General features: G+C 39.2%; 1 protein-coding gene across 1 annotated transcript in view; it reads left to right on the top strand.

The window, feature by feature from the left end:
- Positions 1-19777, top strand: part of LOC136771608 (protein disulfide-isomerase TMX3) — a 47763-nt gene that overhangs the window by 14704 nt on the left and 13282 nt on the right. Inside the window, exons 7-10 of the mRNA XM_066724021.1 lie at positions 3401-3500; positions 5761-5838; positions 8618-8684; positions 18354-18452. Of these exons, the coding sequence (XP_066580118.1) occupies positions 3401-3500; positions 5761-5838; positions 8618-8684; positions 18354-18452 (344 nt within the window). The remainder of the gene's footprint in view (positions 1-3400; positions 3501-5760; positions 5839-8617; positions 8685-18353; positions 18453-19777) is intronic.

Genomic DNA, 19777 nt, shown 5'->3' with positions numbered 1-19777 from the left:
TTCGCTCAAGCTCAGACAGAGGGCTTACGTCACCGTAATGAGTGCATACTCTGATCCGCATACAGTTTACAATTATACTTTGGAGAGTGTTTTTCCAGTCAGGTCCTTGGTGCCCACTATGTCTTCTGATTTATATTCTGCCTGAGCTCTTGATTACTTAGGCTTAAGCTAATTGCTATAATAAACTAAGTCCTGCTGCTAATAAGATAACTTTACTGTAGAAAATAGCATGTGCCCTGAAAGCCATTTGCGATTCACCGCTGTTTCCGGGAGCTGGATCAATGACCAGGTCTGAAATGTGACCAGTGGAGCCCATACAGAGTTGCTTATATGGCGAGTGTTTGTTACTGTATAATTACTGTACATCGTTAGTGGGTAACCTATTATGAGATGGTTAGACAGGTTTAAGAGCCACAGTTTATTAAAGGGAAAAAAGTCTCAGAATGATTGTACACATTTCAGTATGTTGTTAGGGTGGTCACTAGAGGGCGCTAGGTGCATGTAATTTGTGACTTAAACAACTTAATTTGCTGTCTGTTTTAAAGTGATATAAATTAACATTCCTTTCTTTCATTTTTTTTTTCTCATAGTCAAACACACATATTTCTAAAATACAGTTATGTAGTAATCACTGGCACTTAAATTGTAGATGTCTTATTTGGCTCGTGATCTCATCAGCGGTGGAACCTAATCGACGTTCTGCTTTTTTTGTTTAATTCCTTTTTTTTCAACTGAAACGTAATTACTCAAAATGAGCTTTTTCTTATAATGATGAACTTAAACTGTGGTTGTCTTATTTAGGAGAATACAGAACCAAGCAAAAGGATATTAGTGACTGTTTAAAGTACTTTTCTTTTTTTTCTTCTTCTTTTATTGAGGTTTTAATATCAGAACCCAAGTGGCTGAAATATGCAAGCGATTACACTCTAATTTTCTTAGATGCCTAGCAATTTAAAAACTACATTATGAGCTCTAATTATGATATGCTCTTTGGTAATATGCAGATGCATGTACTGTTAGCTATTATGTCCTCTACAAAGACGGCAGGACTAATGTAATGACTGATCACTGTACTTAGTAACATTCATTTATTTTAGTGCTAAGGTGGTGTGTCTCTCGCTCTCTCTCTGTGTCCATCTGTTTCTCTGTTTCTCTGTCTCTCTGTCTCTGTGCGCATCTCTCTCTTAGCCTGCGTCTGCCTCACTGTGTTAGGGTTTGTGAGCATGCATGAGTGTTTATATTCAGGTTATGCCATCCCTCCTAATGCCTCATTATAAATATTTAGAACTGAACAAAAATATTATTAGACTATTTATATGGTGATTTCTGGAGGGACTTTATAAAGCCAATGACTGACCCCTCTCTCACGCTCACCAGCTGAATCGGTTATTACGTTCTTACTAATTCAGGATGTAATTAACATGATCTCTACGATTCCGCCCCTGCCCATTCAATTTCAAGTGTCATTCATATATATTGACCTCTCCCACTATATCCCCCGATTCGCATAATCGTTTGGTGCGGCACTATAAAAACTGGCTTTGTAATTTCTATATTTCAGTTTGGTTTTATGTCAATTTAAAGTGAGGGTTGCGGAGGAAAGATGTAGTATTATGATATAGGTTTCACAATATATAAAATAAATGCTCTTTATTTGACTAAACGCTCATTCAGTTTATTATTTGTTATTCTCCATACATTTCTTGTCATCAACCCTTAAACTGACGAAGCTGTGGGCTAGTTCTATGTCCTCCTCATCCAATGTGGTTATTGTTTTCATATTTTCTTTTGGCTTACAGGCAAATGTCTTGGATAGTAACTTGTTGCTAAGGAGGAAAGAAATTGGCATATCTACACGTTTCCTCTTTGTTCTAACTGTTCCAGAATTCCAGAAGCTGTCCCAGTTGTGTCAGGGCTTAGTGTTTCAGAAACTAAAATGCTGACCTCTCACCTCAGCTGGAGTTATTTCAGGATTTTTTCAGTTAACACCCCATCTTTCAGGAAATGCCTGCAGCAGACACTGTTTGAGTGTTTTAAACTGCATGACTTACTGCAGATCGCTGGCAGTGCAGTAGCTTGCAGATGTTTCGGAGCCCAGCATGAATCTCTGCGTTTACTTTCTTGTGCATCTTAAATCTAAGCACTGAATATCCATGAAAAATGTAAATGTTAGCATTGTTTTGTTTGTCAAATGTGCAGTACATTTGAAATCGTAGTAAACAAGGCACATGCCCTGAGCTCTTAGCTGCTTAACTATAACTATAACTGAACAATTTGAACTGGTTAAATGCCAAAAGGAATTAAAAAGTTCCAATTAAGCAAACTCAGTTCAAGTAAAGTGCTCAATTTAGTCATTGAGAGCTCAGCTGTAACAAAAAGACAACATGGATTTTAAGATTTGAAAATGTTTACAAATCCATTGTATTCCTCTGAGAAAATGTAGGTCCACAGCATACCAGTTGAGAACAGGGGGGGCAGAAGATCCTTCTTTTCTCTGAAATAATTGCCAAAAATCCATGATGTGTTAGGCAATGCTATTTCGGGATTGAATAGAAAGTGGGATTTGTTTGACTGTTAAAAGATAAATCAAATGAAATGGCATTGATGTGCGCTCGACTCGGTGCCATCACAGCTCCCAATTGCTTCTCTCTTCATTTGCAACATATTGAATTAAAAAAAAAAGTAAACTAGAAGGATTTCAGACCCCTCAAGGACAAACTCCAAAGAGGATAGTGGTTCTATTGATGTAATGCAGAGAATGTTGGTTTTAATGGTTGAAGGTCAGCAGACTGATTTATTGAGACAAAGTTTTGATGTTTTGTAATCAGGGCATAACAATTGCCTTGAGAAACGTGAGGAAATAAGTGATGTGAACAAATGTTGCCAGGTTTTTGTTGCTTTTACCTTTTACATCATGGAGATAAAAGGTAACGCACTGCGAGGCCTGATTAGACCTTGACAGACTTTAGCAATGTCTAATGAGGTGGACATTTGTTCATGGATGAGCAATTACTTTACATTTTGGCTGAAAAAAGGCACACAAAGGGGCATTTCTGTCCAGCTGTGTCTAGTGTTCCTGGTTACAGATTAGGGGAGCTTTTAGTATCTTTAATTTATACATCAATCTTGGCTGCAGCACTCCTTTTCCCAGAAATATAAATCCAAAATGCTGGTGTGTGTGTGTTAGGGCTAAGTGTTTCAGAAACCTACAGGCTGACTCTTGAAAGGACCCAAGCTGTGGTCAGAGATGTTTCAGTTACCCTCCCTTGCATGCTGTAGACACTGGTCGAATGTCCGACTGTACCGTTTGCTGTTGTATTGCAGGCAGACTTGTGATCAAATGCAAATCAGTGGGCCTAGGGGTGTGTGCAACCTGCTCAGTGTGCCTCTTCTCTCCTAGGCCTCTGGTCCGCCCCCTTCCCAGCCAGCAGATGTTTGAACACGTCCTTAAGAGACACGATGTGCTCTTCGTTTACATCGGAGGTGAATCTCCCCTCAAGGTATGAGAGCATCATGTCTCGAGTTGGCCTAAAAATACTCGCATAACTGTGTGTCCTCAGTCTGTTAGTTTTGTTTGTTTTTTTTCCTGACACTGGCGGTTGTGCTACCTGGAACTGCTTTGCTCACATAAACAAACAGAAACTGTTCTGTTTGCCTTCGGATGGATCAGCATGCCAAATTTCCATGTACAGCCTCCTCCCCAGTGTTTGAGCTAGCATTTAACTGAGTTTGCTGTTCTGTGTTTGGACAATGGGGTATAAAAAGAGATCAGCGCTCCATTTCATCATGGGCCTCTCTACTAAGCCAGTGTTTCTTTCTCTCCCCACATAAGAAGACATGGAATTCAACAATGTGGACTAAAGATGTGTTATTACACCATTTGTGTAACTGCAGGGTTGCTGGTGCCTCTGTTTATTTAGTTGTGAGGTGGAAAACAAACCAACAAGCAAACTAAAGATGGGGAAAAAATAAAAATGATGTAATGTGTGTGTTGACAAATGTGTTGGCAGCAATATTTAAAACAAATATTGTTTTTATTTATAGTGTTTTGTTGAATGACTCCTCAGTCATACATATTGCCCCAAGTTCTTTAATTTCTCACTGCCAAGTTAAATTTATTAAGCAAGTTTCAAACCAAGCAAGATGCAAGATGCTGCTTGTATTCACTGGAACAGACGGAGCTGTCTCCTTTAAAACGGCCCAGCTCAACTGAGCTTTAAACTAGACTGAGTGATAGTTATGTAAAACAAACATCTGCGCACTTTAGAGCTCTGTAAATAAATTATTTTATACTTTGAAGGTTTCATAAGACAGACCTTGCAAATTTTGTAAGCCTTAATATTTTAAAAAGAAAAATAGGTGCCTCTCTCCTTATCAGTTGCCTTTCACTGACTGATCGTCCTCCTGGGCAATCTTAATGCTCAGTGGTGGAGTTTATTTGCAATTTTATTCCCTGGTGAAAGGATGATGCAGACGTGTGTTGATGGTAAAGACAGCTCAGGGGAATCAGACCCACAGAGGAAGTGATGAAGATGAGACCATTTGGAAAATCCACACTCATTTCCACATTTCAAGTGTATATATGATCCTTTCCTATACCTTTAAAAGAGCATGGAACATTTCCTAGTTTGGGTTCCAAGACGGCATGGCAACAAGAAGTCACATGGGTGTCCTGATGTAATTTCTCTCGTGTCACTGTTCTCAGTGCATGGTAACCGACATTCCCACATTTTCCACTGACAACAGCACAAGAACTGTATTCATGGCTAGTTTGCATATCCCCTTCTTTTGCATGAATGACTGCTGATCTTGAGCTAAATAAATGCAGCCCTTCTAAATCCTGAGAGAAGAGAGAGAGGGTAATTTCCTCTTTGGTTTCATGAAGATGTCTTGAGCATGTGTAGAACATTTCACAGTACAGTTTTGTATAAACAAAATGATATATTTAATACAACTTTAACATAAGATGTCATTGAAAAAACAGCAGATAATTAATAGCAAAACCTCGATTCAAATGAACAGACATTGCATTTGAAAAAAGATTTTTCCACAGTAGCTTGACAGGGCCTCATTTGCTGTGCTGTGTTAGCGGTTGATGTCCGCAGGCAAGTGTAAATGTTGCACTAGTTGTAAATGGTGACAGCTGTTAGTGAACACGCACTATACCACCAGAACACACATAGTGACAGAGTTCTGCAGCACAGATTTCATTACAGACTGAGACATAAGTGCCAGGGGTCTGCAGCCTTGGTTCTGGGGAGCCCAGGCCCATTCTGCTTTAGAGATCACCCTTAAATCAATAATTTTTTAAGACTTTAAAAGACCAATCGAGCACACGTTTTGGTCACTTCAGTGATTCCAAGCAGTTTTGCTGACATTTTTAACCCACCCTGATTACCTTTTGGCCCCATATAGACCAGACCTCTCTTAATTGAACAAGTGAGTTAGTGATCAATACACACGCTCCCCAGTCTTTATCAACTGATGATTTAGGGTGACATTTAAGACTACGTGAATTTGGGCTCTCCAAGACCAGGATTGGAGGCCAGTGCTCTGTGATCTCTTCTGGGATTGGCTGTCCCACGTTCTTCCCAGAGGTGTTCTCAGTTTGATTGATGGCTAGTCTCCCAGTAGGGCCATGAGACGTTTTCAATGCCATTGTCCTTGAATGCTGCTCTCCCCTCTTTTTGGGAGGCGGTGGGCTACTGCAGTTGATAGTGGTGTGGCATAGGTAAATTGGTTCCCGTTTGCCTTTTGCAGGAAAAATACATCGAAGTGGCCTCAGAGCTGATCGTGTACACGTACTTCTTCTCTGCTTCTGAAGACGTTTTGCCAAAGGTATGTGTCTCTACAGGGTATTAGTGTTGTTTTACACATTACAGTCATAGGCTGTTCTGTGTTTTGTGCTTTAAAGGTGTTTGTTTTGCAGTGGATACATTTAGTCATGCATGGCATTAACTAAGCAAGTCCAGCATTAAAATACATTTTCTCTTAATCACTCAATGAATCAACTTATTTTTATTTAGTGTAGTGCCCTTCGCAGGTTACCAACAGAGCACTTTACAGATTGAAAATAAACCGACAAACGAATAAGTAAATAAACCATTAAATTTAATATTAAATGCTTTAGTTTATCTGAAACTCAGTGGTTTATACTCTCTGGTCTCTGGAGGCAGCGTCTGAAAATGGCAGGAATGAATGCAGGTTGTTCGTAGTTTTTAATTTTAATTATTGGACCTGCAGAAGGGATTTTACCATGTCTAATTCAGAGTTCACAATAATTCAAGTGCATTTTAAACAAATATGTCAAACAGAAGCACAAAACAAATTGAGTAGCAAGCAAAACACACACACACTTCCAAGGTTACAATTTAGTTTGTGGAAAATCCCCTTTAGCTAATTTCCAAAGAAAATGTGATGTTAGGATATGAATGGTTGGTGCCTTCGGGCTAATGCCACAAGCCAATGACAGAGACTGTTAGAGAGATGTCTGGTTTCTCTGTCATTGTCTTTTGGTTTCATTGGCGAAACCAAATGCACACAGATTGTTACCAGTTTGTTGTCTGGCTTTCTGACATGCTTCCCATGCATTCTTCCTACCACTTGTGAAAGTACGGCCCAGAAAAGCCCAAAAGCAAAGCTCACAGCCAAGTACATTGCCTCTACTGAAGGAAAATAAAAAACCAGAGGCCGCAAAACTGTAATGACTTTAAACAGTTTGTGTAGGGGCTCATGCAGCATTTTATTTAGTTGCTGTGGAATCGTTCTCTCTGTGCACAAAGCTGTCAGCCACAGAGCCATTCCCAGCGGCTGCTATGGCTTATAGGGGGCTCCGTCACTGGGGTCCTCTCCATTCACCACTGGGAGTCGTATTGTGGCTTGAGGCACCTGCTCGATTGTCCATTACTTAAATCTAGTTTGTGAAATTGATTGAGAATTTGCTTGAAGCCAAATGTGGGTGCAGGGAGCCATGGCTAAACTTGTTAAAGTATAGACAAAATGATTAGTGCCTGTTTGAACTTGAATTATAGCCTTTAAAGCTTTATGCCCACGTTATTAATATGGTTTGCTTTAATTGACACATACCCCCAAATAAATACATACATAAACAGTAGAAGTCCATTAAAAGTTGCTCATTTTAAATTATGCTTCACCAAGTATGTTATTTTTCCCCCTTCTATTTTGCTCTAAAAGGATTATTGCATTTTCTCCCTGGTAATTGGCAAGATGCCGTGAGTTTTATTTATCTATTCATTTATTTGTATAATTGAAATCCCATGAATGCCAAGCACACAGTAGAATTGATGTGAATGTATAAAAAAAAAAACAACACACTGATGACGTTATGATCACTGGTTAAAAATAGTTTAAAATGTAGCCAGTGAAAGCTCATCCATCAGTGCACTTTGCTGATTGAACTGGTTTAATCCATTAATCACTGTTCTGCATCACATTTTTCGCAGAAACAACACTTGACCATTTTGGCTCTCAAATGTTTTTTTTGTTGTTCGTTTATTTAATTTTTTTTGGAAGAAGCAGTCAGTGTACCCCTTTATTAATTTCATAATTCCATTTAAACAAATGCCACACAAGTGCTGTCTTGTCTTCGCCCTACTGTTCTCTCTTGAAATGCAAGATTGTCCATAATCAGTTTAAAGCAGATGTGCAGCACACTTTTCAGTAGGTTCTCAATCCGCAAATTAAGTTATCAAAATATAATGGAGAACGGTGTTAATGTCCCTATTTTCCTTTGGGCAAACTGCACAGGGAAAATTAGTCCTACCATCATATTCGAAATACAGTAAGTCTTGATTTTAATATCCTGATAAAAGATTTTCAGTGATCAAAATAGAAACGTGTTTTCTAAATGTGAGGTTCTTTGTTGCCCTGGCACCCTTCACAGGCATGGTTGCTGATTTGTTGACATGAGGAAAATTGTGTTCTGTTGCTCGTGGTTTCTGCTTTGAAAACTTAGGCTACTGGATAGTTAAGCAACCTCTGCCCGATACTAAATTCTCCAGTAGGAATTCTCCCCATCTAAGCCATTGATCGCCTCCCAAAGGAAGTAATTTGTTTGAAGTTGCTGGCCCATCGCAACATGCTCTGGTCAAGCACTGTTCCACTGATAAAGTCTTGGCTTCAAGTCTCTGTAAACTGGACTGCTTAAAATAGATTGTTCCATTCATTAAAAATAAAATGAATAAAAATTGTGGATCTCGTCTAGACTAAATGTTTTGCTGTCTTTGTACAGTATAAGAAGAGGCTATCGCTGCGCCTGCTGTAACAGGGCAGTGTGATGTTCTTGAACAAATAGGTGTTACTGCAACTTTGGATATCTGTTTAATGACGTCACATCTCGGGATCTTCGCGACTTCTGTTTTGGTCATGGGTTGGAGAGCCCTAATGCTCTTCTAATGTTTACCTACCATCATGTATCAACCCAATATATTGTATCCAGCGCCTGGTGTTTGCGTTGGCATTGGCCCAGGACTCTTCTCCTGCACGTAGGTTGCTATCCGCTTGTGTGAAAATGCACAGTAAATATGCTGATGTTTTTATTTGACAGTCTAAATAGCAAAAAGTATGTGCGCTAAAGCAATCCCTTTGTTGTATTCAGCATTTGACCTTACAAGAGCTGCCTGCTGTGGTGGTCTTCAAGGATGGAACCTACTATTTGTACGATGGTGAGTATACATTTGTACAAGTATTTTTATTTGTCTTTGACCATAGTAGGTAGATGTCCTACAGTTTTTTTTTTTTTATTGTATTGCAGATGTGCCTTCTGCAAGTTTCAATGTATGTTAAACATTATTACTTGTGAATAACATTTGTAAACCTTTATGTTGGAACCTGTTACTGGGATAGTCTGTCAAATACACAAACTGTTCATCTCTAGAATGCAGTTTTGGTGGGATACCTGTCTATTTTTGGTGGCAACACATCCAAAGTCCCCTGAGGTACAGGGGTAGAAAAGAAACCAAGCAAGATAAAACATGCAGGATGATTTTATTTTTATTTTTATTCATTGAAGCATTTGAATTGTTCATGAAATAATAAAAATCAACACATAGGCCTACCACATTATTGATTGAGTAGTGCCATTACCTATGGGAAATACAGTCCTCAGTCTAATTCGAAAAATGAAATGCTGCAGTAAGACTTACAAAGTTTCTGTGAAGATTGAGCACACCTGTTGCTCTGTGGCCTCTTTCAAATACACTTCGTGCACTAATATGTACCTGAAGTCTTCTAAAATTTTAGTTCTTAGACTTCAGGTGTTAGGAAAGTACAAACGACTGAAACGATTTGATTAATTTGAAAAAAATCACGCTGTAGTACCTGCACTCTTTTATATTATGCTCAAACCATTTATTTTAATTTTTTATTGGGGTTGTTCTTCAGTTAAATACATATTTTTTTTTAATAATTACAGTCATCCCCTAAAGTTACATCATAATTAGTTCAGAGACCGGCGATGTAAATCGTGACAGATGTTGAAGCAGAAGTGTCAATATTTGAAGCCATCGTGAAAATTAAGGAGTAAAATTTGTCTGAAAAGGAAAGGAGGTTGGATTGTATTTCTTTGGACTGAATTTGGACACGGTACACACTAAACAATTAAATTTAACTGTAAAAAAATTCGCAAAAGGGTATTGCAGTAGTGTGTTTCTTTTGGAGACAAAATACAGTAATTATAAAATAAAAAAAAGGTGACTCATTTTCTGTATTGGTGAATACTATGTAATTAGGTCAAGTCTCCAACTCCTTTTTTAAATGTAGCTTCTAATATTTGTCAACATATGGAACACTTCCCAAGTGTGAAGCATTTAGACCCAAATACTCAATCAGGTGTGTTAAGCTGGTTTTAGTTGTTTTCTGCATTACTCACACAGTCCTGTCCATTCGAAGAAGTATTTCACACCGAGTAGGACTTCAATGGGTTGAAAATGCGAATTGTCTCTTGGTTAAGTCACCGTTTGTTCTATTTTTGATGGTGTCCTTTCAGTTCCAGTTGCAAATACAAATCACATGGAAATCATAGAAAAAGACGGATTCAAATTCTTTGTTCAATTGCATAGGAATCCATCAGAATGTGTTTTAAACACTTCCATGGAAGTTAAGCACAGCTGGCTGTTAATTAAAAGTCTGTTTTTGTTAGTTATACAAGGTCAATGTTAGATTTTACTGTATGATGGTCTTTCTATGTTAGTTAACCTATAATATGTATAACTTACTGACATAATAACATTAGTTCAGATCAAGAGAGATGGTTATCACCTCTCTTTCATCGTGAATCCTGTGGAACTCCGCTTGTTTTGAACAGGAGCAGTTATATTCATGGTCAATCACCATGTTCGCTGCTCTCAAGTGCACTCTTATAAAGAGTATTTTTTTATTTCCTGCATTCATTTTTTACATTCATTCTTAAAGAAAATCTGCTTGTTCCATTTTGTATCAAACTTATGGTATGGACCACTTACTGATACAATGTAACATTTCTACTATTGCATTTAGTTTGAGCCATCAATGAAAAGAGATGAAAGTTTCTCAATCACTATTTTTCTGTTTTCTTTTCTGCCGATACTTGCTAAAACACTACATTAATAATACACAAGGACAGTGTCAGGAGGACTGATGTTCACACATAGTTTTTTGTTGTTGTTTTGTTTGTGTTTTCGCTTGTTGGTTGTCCTGCACATTCGTATTGTGATGTCTTGCAGTTATGAGACTCAGTCTGTGATGTGAGTCCCCTGTGGCTGGTCTGTCCAAACTGCCATGCCCTCTGCCCATCGTCACCACTCAGGTCTGTGTGGCTGAATTGGATCAGTCATCTGCTTAACTAGACCTGTCTGCTTGCCCAGGTGTCATTTATTGATGGTTTACAGGTGCTATTGAATGTGCAGGGCCGTGGTTCCCCTAGACCAGGGCTGTCCACCACTGATTTACATCATTCATAACTGAAAAAACAACCTTCACCCCCCCGATAGTAAATTTTTTCCCCCCTTCTAAGAATACATAGAAAATGCGCACCTAGAAGCATACTTGTAATACTGCTGCTTTCTTCTTTTTCTTCCTTTTAACTGCCAAACGTGAGATTTTTTTTTTTTTTTCTCCCTCCCTAAAAATTATATTTCATAATGCTTTCTGGTACAGTGCCAAGAAAAAGAATATTAAAGCACTCTATGGTCTCCCACTTTCACAACCTGGACCTTTTAGCAGTGCCTTTTAGGGAGTATTCTCCATTGCATGGTCTCATTTTCCCAGGACCAGAACAGGTTATTAAACAATGTTTGTTATAGAGCAATGCTTTCATTTCAAGGCACTTTCTGATGTCTCCTGGTTCCCTAACATAACGTGGGAACAAAACTGAACACTGGCCTGTTAAGTCTCAGCAGCAGAAATCCAATGCGGTTTTGCCGTTTTAAAATCATTTGACATCCAGAGATATTTTATCTCAAGCCAAGTGATTCAAAAAATGAAATAAAAATGTCAGTGTCCTCAAACTATGAAATTATTTATATTCCACCGAATTGCAGGCACTTCTGTATTCGCAGGTGGCGCAGTCTTGATAAACACATATCGCAGCTTTTGGAATGTGCTCGAGAAAGGCAGTGGGCTCCCGGGCACTCTTCCAGACGTGGTGTGTGCTTTCTGGGCTTCTCACTTGGTCAAGAACAACGTGTTCTCCTTCATGACTTGTTTAATGTTACCGTTCCATATGATGTTCGATGGAAGCTGGTAGTTAAAGTACAGAGCGTCCAGGCAAATGGCGACTATGAAGGGACTCCAGTAGTCACTGTTGGATAAGGTCTCGGAGCGGTGGAGGACTCGCAACACAAACTCCATGCTGTCCATCGTCTCGGAGCAAATGGTGTCCGTCTGCTGCACCTGGCCATTGTAGAAAAACACTTTCTTCTGCCAGTACTCCAGCAGCACTGGATTGCGGCACTTGATTTGAACCACAAACATCGCACTCTCGTAGTCGTCCTCCAGCACTTTGATGGACAGTACATCCAAGCCTCGAGTAAGAGCCATGAAATCTTCTATTCTGCTGTTGATCTTTCTCTGTGGTGCAAAAACACAGAGAGAGAGAGAGAGAGAGAGAGAGAGAGAGAGAGAGAGAGAGAGAGAGAGAGAGAGGAAAAAAAAAAGTAGTGTCAAAACATTGCAACAACATTTTGTGATAAAAGTAGAAGATTCGCTATAAAACAATCCTTAGAAAAGCTACAGGATGAGCCAAATGAATGGGTAACCTTGAAGAGGTGTACACCAAAACCAAATACTCCCATTTATGTATTCTTAATACTAATTTAGTGATCCTTTCTCTTTCTTCCTGTCAATCACCCACATATTTGAAGGCTAGCTGTTTAAAACTGCACACACTCTTTATTTCTATTATAGGTGAAGCTTTCTGAAGGCGTGTTCCTTACCTTTATTCAGTGCTGACCGTCAATCATTCGTGACAGTGTTGTGGCTGTTGTGAAGCTTTGAATGCCTTGCATTATATTTGCTACCTTTGTGTTCATTGGCAGACACATTTGTGGGTAGGCATGTCTGATGTTTAAAAAAAACAAAAAACGGACAAACCGGCAGAGCTTGTATTTGCATATGATGCACAGCAGGCAGATGGGCTATCTTGCTCTTGTACCAAAAAAAAAGCTGATATCTTTACATGGATCTCTTTTGTTTAGAAAGATTCAGACAGTCCGGGTAAAGGGCTAGGATTTGCATGTGTTCCATATCTAGTTTCCATTGTACTTTCTAGTTTTCTTTTCTTTCTTTTCCATCTTTTAACTAATTTATTTTAGAATTCCATTACCCAGTTATGACCAAGCTGTTTTCCATTCATAGTATTTCTTGAACAGCCCAGCTCAAGATGCATGGTCTATTACCAGAACCATTGAAACAGCAGGCACAATCTGGAAAGGCAGCATCATGCACCTTTCCCTAGCCAGTTTGGGGAATTTTTCTGCTGTTTCTCATAGAAGTGCAGTTTGTAGTACGCCGAGATAAGATGGTTTCTGATGTTTCTGCCTGATATGCCATCCAGTTCATTCCTGAGCTGTCTAGTGGGACAGATCAGAAGTGCATGCAAGTCTTGACATGTGTTTTTCACATCTGCTAATCTACGCCTTGTCTTATACTTCCAGATTTTGTGATGTGGTGCCTCATTGTATTGCTAGATTACTTCAATTTAAACTCCCATCAATGCTGGCAGGGCCCCGTTTCATCTAATCCAGAATAAAATCTGTAATATCTAAAACCTAGACCAGGCCGCCTACAAATTATAGAGGAATTGCAGAGAACAGTGAAGCCAGAGTGGCTCTGTGGGCTAGAAAAACATGCCCCAACTTGCAGTATGGGATAATTATTCAACATTTGAGTGCTTGGATGGCATTAGATGGATAGAATAACGCTGACTGGGGTGATGGATGCTTAAAAATGAAGCGCAGTTACATTTGTTTTGATTTAGCAGCACCGTGTGGGAAGAAAGGAGGGGGAAGTCTACATTTTTCCCATGATCGCATTTTCAGGGTTTATCCGTCTCTCTCTCTCTCTTGCACCAAGTGAAACCCTTTCCTTCATCCCATCCCATTCGTCAATCCCCAGTTGACATAGCAGCTTTCCTGTTGAGAGTAATGTATGTACCCCTCTCAAAAAAACACCACCAGAACAGTAGAATAATTGGCTGATGCCCCAGAACAATTTGTGAGTAGTCTGTCAAGAAGTAGTCCCTTCTGCACTGTTAAAAGTAGTGCTTTCAAATCACGTTACTCACATATTGTAACCATGAACTTTTAAAATAGCTTAGAATTAGTCTGTATTTTGCGATTTCACTCCTGCTCTAATCCACATGTCCAGGGCATGTGGATATATAAACAACAGTGAATGACCAATGCCATACTTGTTATGACAGATCTGTGTTGAAAACTAGTTTAGGATTGTTGTTGGGTAGACCAGCGGTGGTCCTGCTTGTTAAATAACTGTGATCAGCTGTCCTTTGAATGTTAGTCTCTCTTGGTAATGCTTGGTAATGAGTTCCTGGAAGCATACGCAAACTTTGTAAGAAGTTGTGATGCACCAAATTCTCTGGCCATATTGTTCTCCTGTTCATAACCAGAAGAGTGTGAATTGTCAGCCACTCATGTATTAGTCTGCTCTTTAATTTCTTTCTGCATGAATATGATTAAATCGCATGCATCACTGATTGCGGTAGTGTTAAGGTGAATGGGACTCACACATAACTCTAATGCAAAGTCCATGCTTCACTTCACAGCCAAAGTTCCAAAGTTGTCAGGCATTGAATTCAGCACTATATCACAGTTTGTAGCAGAAAGGCCACAGGTACTGAGGCAGAATTGAAATGGTGGTAGAGACCAGCCCAAAGTGTGCAGTTTGAAATATGCCAGATGTCCATGCATATGTCTCCCTGTGGTCACTTTTTACAGTAACCATATCTTGCTCAGCCTTTTCAGTGACATCCAATGAAACCCATGTGGTGTCCATTCAAGGCAGTGGTTGCAATAAAAACTTGCCCTTCTGTTTTACTTTTTTGTTGTTGTTGTTTTTGTTGTCCAATTATATAGAATTTATGGATCAAAGGATCGGTTTAAAAATATATAGGAAAACAAACCTCCTCTCCACAATCCAGTTAGAAAACAGTTTGCAATACCCTTTGCATTTGTCCATTCGTAATTTTGTACTTGTGTGGGTACAGAGGCATTTTTAGTTTTTAAATATGTTTTGAAAGTATAAACGTGAGCCTGGTGTGCCAAAAGAAAAACTCTTTTAAAAATTAAAACCAAAAGAAAGCTAAGAAGCCAGCTTTTCTCAGCGTTGTACAAGCTGTATTTCTATGAGAAACCGCAGAAACATCCTATGCTGCCTTTCCGTATTATGTTACAGAACACACAAGCAGACGGCCAAGCATCTGAAACCTGGTGGCCGAATTCACAAACCTTATTCTAAATGAGATTCCTAAACCTGACCCATTTCACCCCACTTATTCAAATATTCAGTCCAGTGATATTTAAACAGCCATACTTAGACTATTTTTCTTTCTCTGTAATTCTTTCTGTGTTTGTGAAGAGTGAAGTACAGCCCAGGAAAACCAGATATAAAGCTCAGTATGAGTAAAAAGCTTTAAAATTACCCACCTCTGTCAGAACGCTTATTCTGTTGCTAAAAGAAATTGTTCTTTTTTGTGTCAGAAACAAATCTACACTTCCAAGTATTCATTACAGTTCAGACTCACGGTGAGCACTGCCGAAGACAGGACAAAGAACTTGCTGTGATGCAGGTCTCCTTAAACAGCCTGAGAAAATGGACATAGCTCTTTAAAATGTGAAGCTCTTGTTTTATTTCTAGGCATACTTACAATTCGGTGGAACATCAAACGTGTCCTGGCCAGAAGCTCACAGACACATTCCAGGTAGACAGAGTCCTGTCAGTGAGAGCCTTTCCAGGTGTTTCTCCAGTGACAATATCAGCCTGATCTAGACTGCCCTTTGGCACTGCAGTGCATTTCTAACTGGATCCTAATTACCCATGGTGTATAATCCAGGTATAGGCTTTTCAGAGCTGGATATGGTATGTATTTTCCTCCTGAAGATACATTAGTGTTTTAAACTTCAGTCCTTGCTGACAGGATGCCTCCAGACAGTATCCTCTGTTTGAGAAGCATAAAATAAGTTTCCTTCCTCCCACTTTGTAAATAACAGGTTTCCACTTAAGGACGACGGGATTAGGGAGAAGCACAAATCCCTACAGAAGACTGAAATTATCAAAAAGGTGGGGGGTGGGGGTAAGGATTCTGCCAAAACAGTAAATGCTCATGAAATTTCAAATTTAAATCAGTTATTATATCTAGTGTGTTGGAAAACAGTATGCCTGCGAAAGTAAGCAGAGATACACGGGAACTGAAGCCAATGAAGATCTTGACAGCGATAGAAGGAAAGGGCTGCATCTAAAGACGTAAAGGTGTTTTGAAATTGGTTCTGAATAGTTGTCCATCTGTTGGAGATGGGTTTCGTTTCCCCCCACATTGTGTGAACCACATACAGCAGAAAATATCCATTAAATTGCATATTGTGCTGGCTTTACGACTTTTTTTTTTTTTTTTTTTTTTCTCAAGGTTTTACAAATTTGAGATTCTGTCTGTGCTGAGTTCATGATTTTTGTTGTACTTTAAGGCTTTAAAGGTGACGTTCTAGCACAAATGTTCTCTGCTTTGTCTTCCACACACCTAACTGTAAATGGGAGTAAAGTGCGATTTGGTTAAGGAAAATAAACAGGAAATGAATTTAATCTGCAATATTTATTGGAGCCTTTTGAGTATTTATATTAGTCTTGGTATAAAAGCATTGTTGCCAGCTAGGGACAGTGACAAATTGTTGTAGAGCCTTCCATTGCCCAGCAGTATTAGCATAAGACTAATTAAAATACTGACAGTGGAAACTGCTGAAGCAATATTGGTGTACAGAGGTGAACCCAGAAAACGGCACAGGGGATTTGAAGCATACTTAGACTTTTAATACACTTTCATGCTTTTCTTGTAGTTGTTGTTTAACCTTGTGCCGGAATTGTGTCTTAAAAGAAGAAGAAAAAAAAATAAAGGAAAATAAAGGAAGTTTGACATTGAAAGTAGTTCTCTGGATGCAATTCTATGTCCATTTTGTTTTTCTTTGTTTCTTTGCCTGTTTAAGGAGATAAACAATTCCAAGTAAATCCCAAAATATATTTTACATTAAACAAAAACAAAACAAAAATCACTTTGTATCAATATATGGACGCCGACGAGGGGGTTTTGTCTAGCGAATGGCTCGTGTTACGTGACTGCAGAGCATATTTCTATCCACACATCATACTGGAACTTTTTATGTTTTTAACTTTTTATTGAGGATCTTCTAGAAAGAATAACATCCTTAACAGCCAGGTTACTAAAGTGGAAGTAGACAAATCTCCCTGGTAACTCCTCTTGAGTATCTTTTAGGCTTCACTGCTGAGAGTTTTGAACTTAAGGGCATAAAAGCAGCAATAATTGAACTTGTTTTTAGTTAAAAGCATCCCCATGTCTCATTTCCACTATTAGTTTCCTACAACTGAAAGGTTATGACAGCCAATTTAAACCTTGGTTTGGTGGTACGCAACTGTTGATGTTTTTCTCCCCATATATATTCAGGTAGCTTGGAATCCCATATTCCCACAATTCCCGCCCTCTCACTCTCTCCTATTCGCTGGTTTTTGAGACCAGATGTCAATGGTTTTACATTATACCACCCAGGGCCGACACCAGGATGAAGTATTGCTGCTCACTGTGGATCCTCAGGAGATCTCAAATTTTGTAAAGACATGGGTACAGTGAGAAGTGAGATGTGCATTGCAGAGTCTGTAGAGAGAGTGCCAGTGTAGCAAAGTACTGTTGCTGAGGGGAGGCAAACACAACTGTGCTGATCTTGAGTGGAGAGAATGTATAATTTAATAGGCATTCTGAAGATTCCCAGTTAATTCTACCTTTACATTTACAGTCGTATATTATTGGTATAACCCAGACCTAAACTGCTATTAAAACTGTTTACCCCCCTCCATTGTTACAAAATATCAAGCCTTTCCATAATGCAAAGTCAAATGTGAGTCATATCTTTCTAAACTCTCACACATGCAATATATTTGGATGCTGCAAACAGTGACTATTGTTTTAAATGAATTGCACACACAAATGCAAATTCAGTCTTTTGTTAAATGGTAACAGGTTTCTGACCTTACTGTAAGTCGCACTCGCTAGATGTTTGGGCAGTCAAAATGAGACTCCTGTTGGCCGCTTTAATTCTGTACCACAGCACTCATAGGATTCTATGGGAGTAGTGTGGTCATGGCATTTATTTGTAAATTCAGTTTGTGATATTGAACTAAGTGCATCTTTTAAAATACAGCCTGTTTCTTGTAATGTAGGCCTTCTTTTCCACAAATTGTGTTGCTGTATTTCTTCTAAGCGATTCTTGAAAACAAAGTCAAAATCTATTGTCTAGTCAGCATTTTCCTTGCTATGTTGGTACAAGCTTCAGTGTTAGCTGACTTAACATCACAGATCTGTTTAGTTTATAGATTTCCCTGGGCATTTTAAAGAACCAAACAAACAAAGCCAAGCTCAGACACTGGTTGAAAGAACAGCAACAGCAAAGATCCGATAAAGACAGCAGTGTCCACAGACCCGGGACGGCCTCATTCAGCTGCAGCACAGAGATACTGCAAAGTCACCGAATACTAGACTAAAATACACCGATAACTATTTTCAGAGAAGTGCTAATATTTTTTTTTTTTTAACACCTAGTACCTGCCTCTCTCTTTTTCAGAATATGAAGATGGAGACTTATCTTCCTGGGTCAATAAGGAGCGATTTCTCGGATACCTACAGATTGATGGATTCACTTTGTACGAACTAGGAGACACAGGTACTGTGAAGCCAATAACCAATGTCTTTCTTATGCTAGTATAAGAATGTTTTTTCTTTTTTCCTTTATTAAAAGTGCAGTGTTTTGTTCCTGCAGCGGGGGAAGAAAATAGAAATAGCACTACACTTAGGTACCTACACTTTTAAATTTATTTAAGTTGTTTGTATTTGTTTTATTTTATGTGCAACCTTTCAAAGGGCTGTGAGCAGTTTTTCCAGGTAGCTGAGTATCGTCCCCCTCTAGAAAACAACAAGCTAAAGTTGGCCTAGCTCTGTTAGTGACCAAATTGACCTCTCAGTTTTCCCAGGAAGTGCTTGCTGGACACTTCCACCAGCACAGTCTGTATCTACACAGTCTGTCCTATACATTACATGCTTCATTTAGGATCAAAACGTAGGATGATTCTGCTTACTTCTAAATTGCCCTTGATTATGAACACACACATTTTCTTTCATCGAGACTTGGTGTGGCCTACAAGGTGAGGTTTCTGAGCCCTGCTGCATTACAGTTGGAGAATAATATACTGCAAAAGCTTGGTCCTAGTCCTTGCCTCTCTCAATCCTGGCTGCATCACAGCCCTGAGACCCGAGCGGCTGCCATAGAGGGCTGAGGTGTGCTTTTAGTTGAGATAAGAGCTGGGTTCGACTCCATTCATGAAAGGCTATGCCATTAACCCTCCTTTGTGTCAGTTTAAATAGTGCATGTTCTTATTATGCATGGGGCTTCGCTCTTCAGTCAAGCAATGTGCAGAACTCGGGAAGGGAGGCCTGAGATAAGCCAGCGCTCGCATGCTTGTATCAGCCACATTGCTTCTCGGAACTCGATGGGGATTAAATTAACCATTCCAACACGAGCCTTTTATCAATAGGCACCCCACCGTGGGCTTGCAATCAGAGCAGACAAGTAGCATGTTGAGCATGTTGTCTAAGCCCAAAAGATTACATTAATCCTGTTATTAGCTCCCCCCCCCCCCCCCCCCAAATAAATAAATAAATAAATATACACAAACTAGTCTTTAGTACATAAAGAGATACTAGATTTTGGTTGGTAAAAAGGAAGTTACTAAATTTAATATTTCACAGCTGCAGTCTGTACAGTTTGCTTGGGGCTGATTCAGTGCTCAGCAAACTCTGGAAAGATATCCAGACCAATTTCCCTCCTGAACACAGAGTGCAACTGCCCATCTGATCTGCTTTTGTTAGAGTAGGTACTTTACACAAAGGGATAATAAGGAGCACCATTCACAGACCAGTATAGTGTCACGAACAGTGTTTATAAACTAAAAGGATCCCCAACTACCATAGTTTCAAACAGCAGGTGTGAAA

This window comes from Amia ocellicauda, chromosome 2 (genome assembly GCF_036373705.1).
Source record: "Amia ocellicauda isolate fAmiCal2 chromosome 2, fAmiCal2.hap1, whole genome shotgun sequence".
Lineage (NCBI taxonomy): Eukaryota > Metazoa > Chordata > Actinopteri > Amiiformes > Amiidae > Amia > Amia ocellicauda.
The sequence above is the reverse complement of the archived record's forward strand: the minus strand, read 5'-3'. Positions and strand labels throughout refer to the sequence as shown.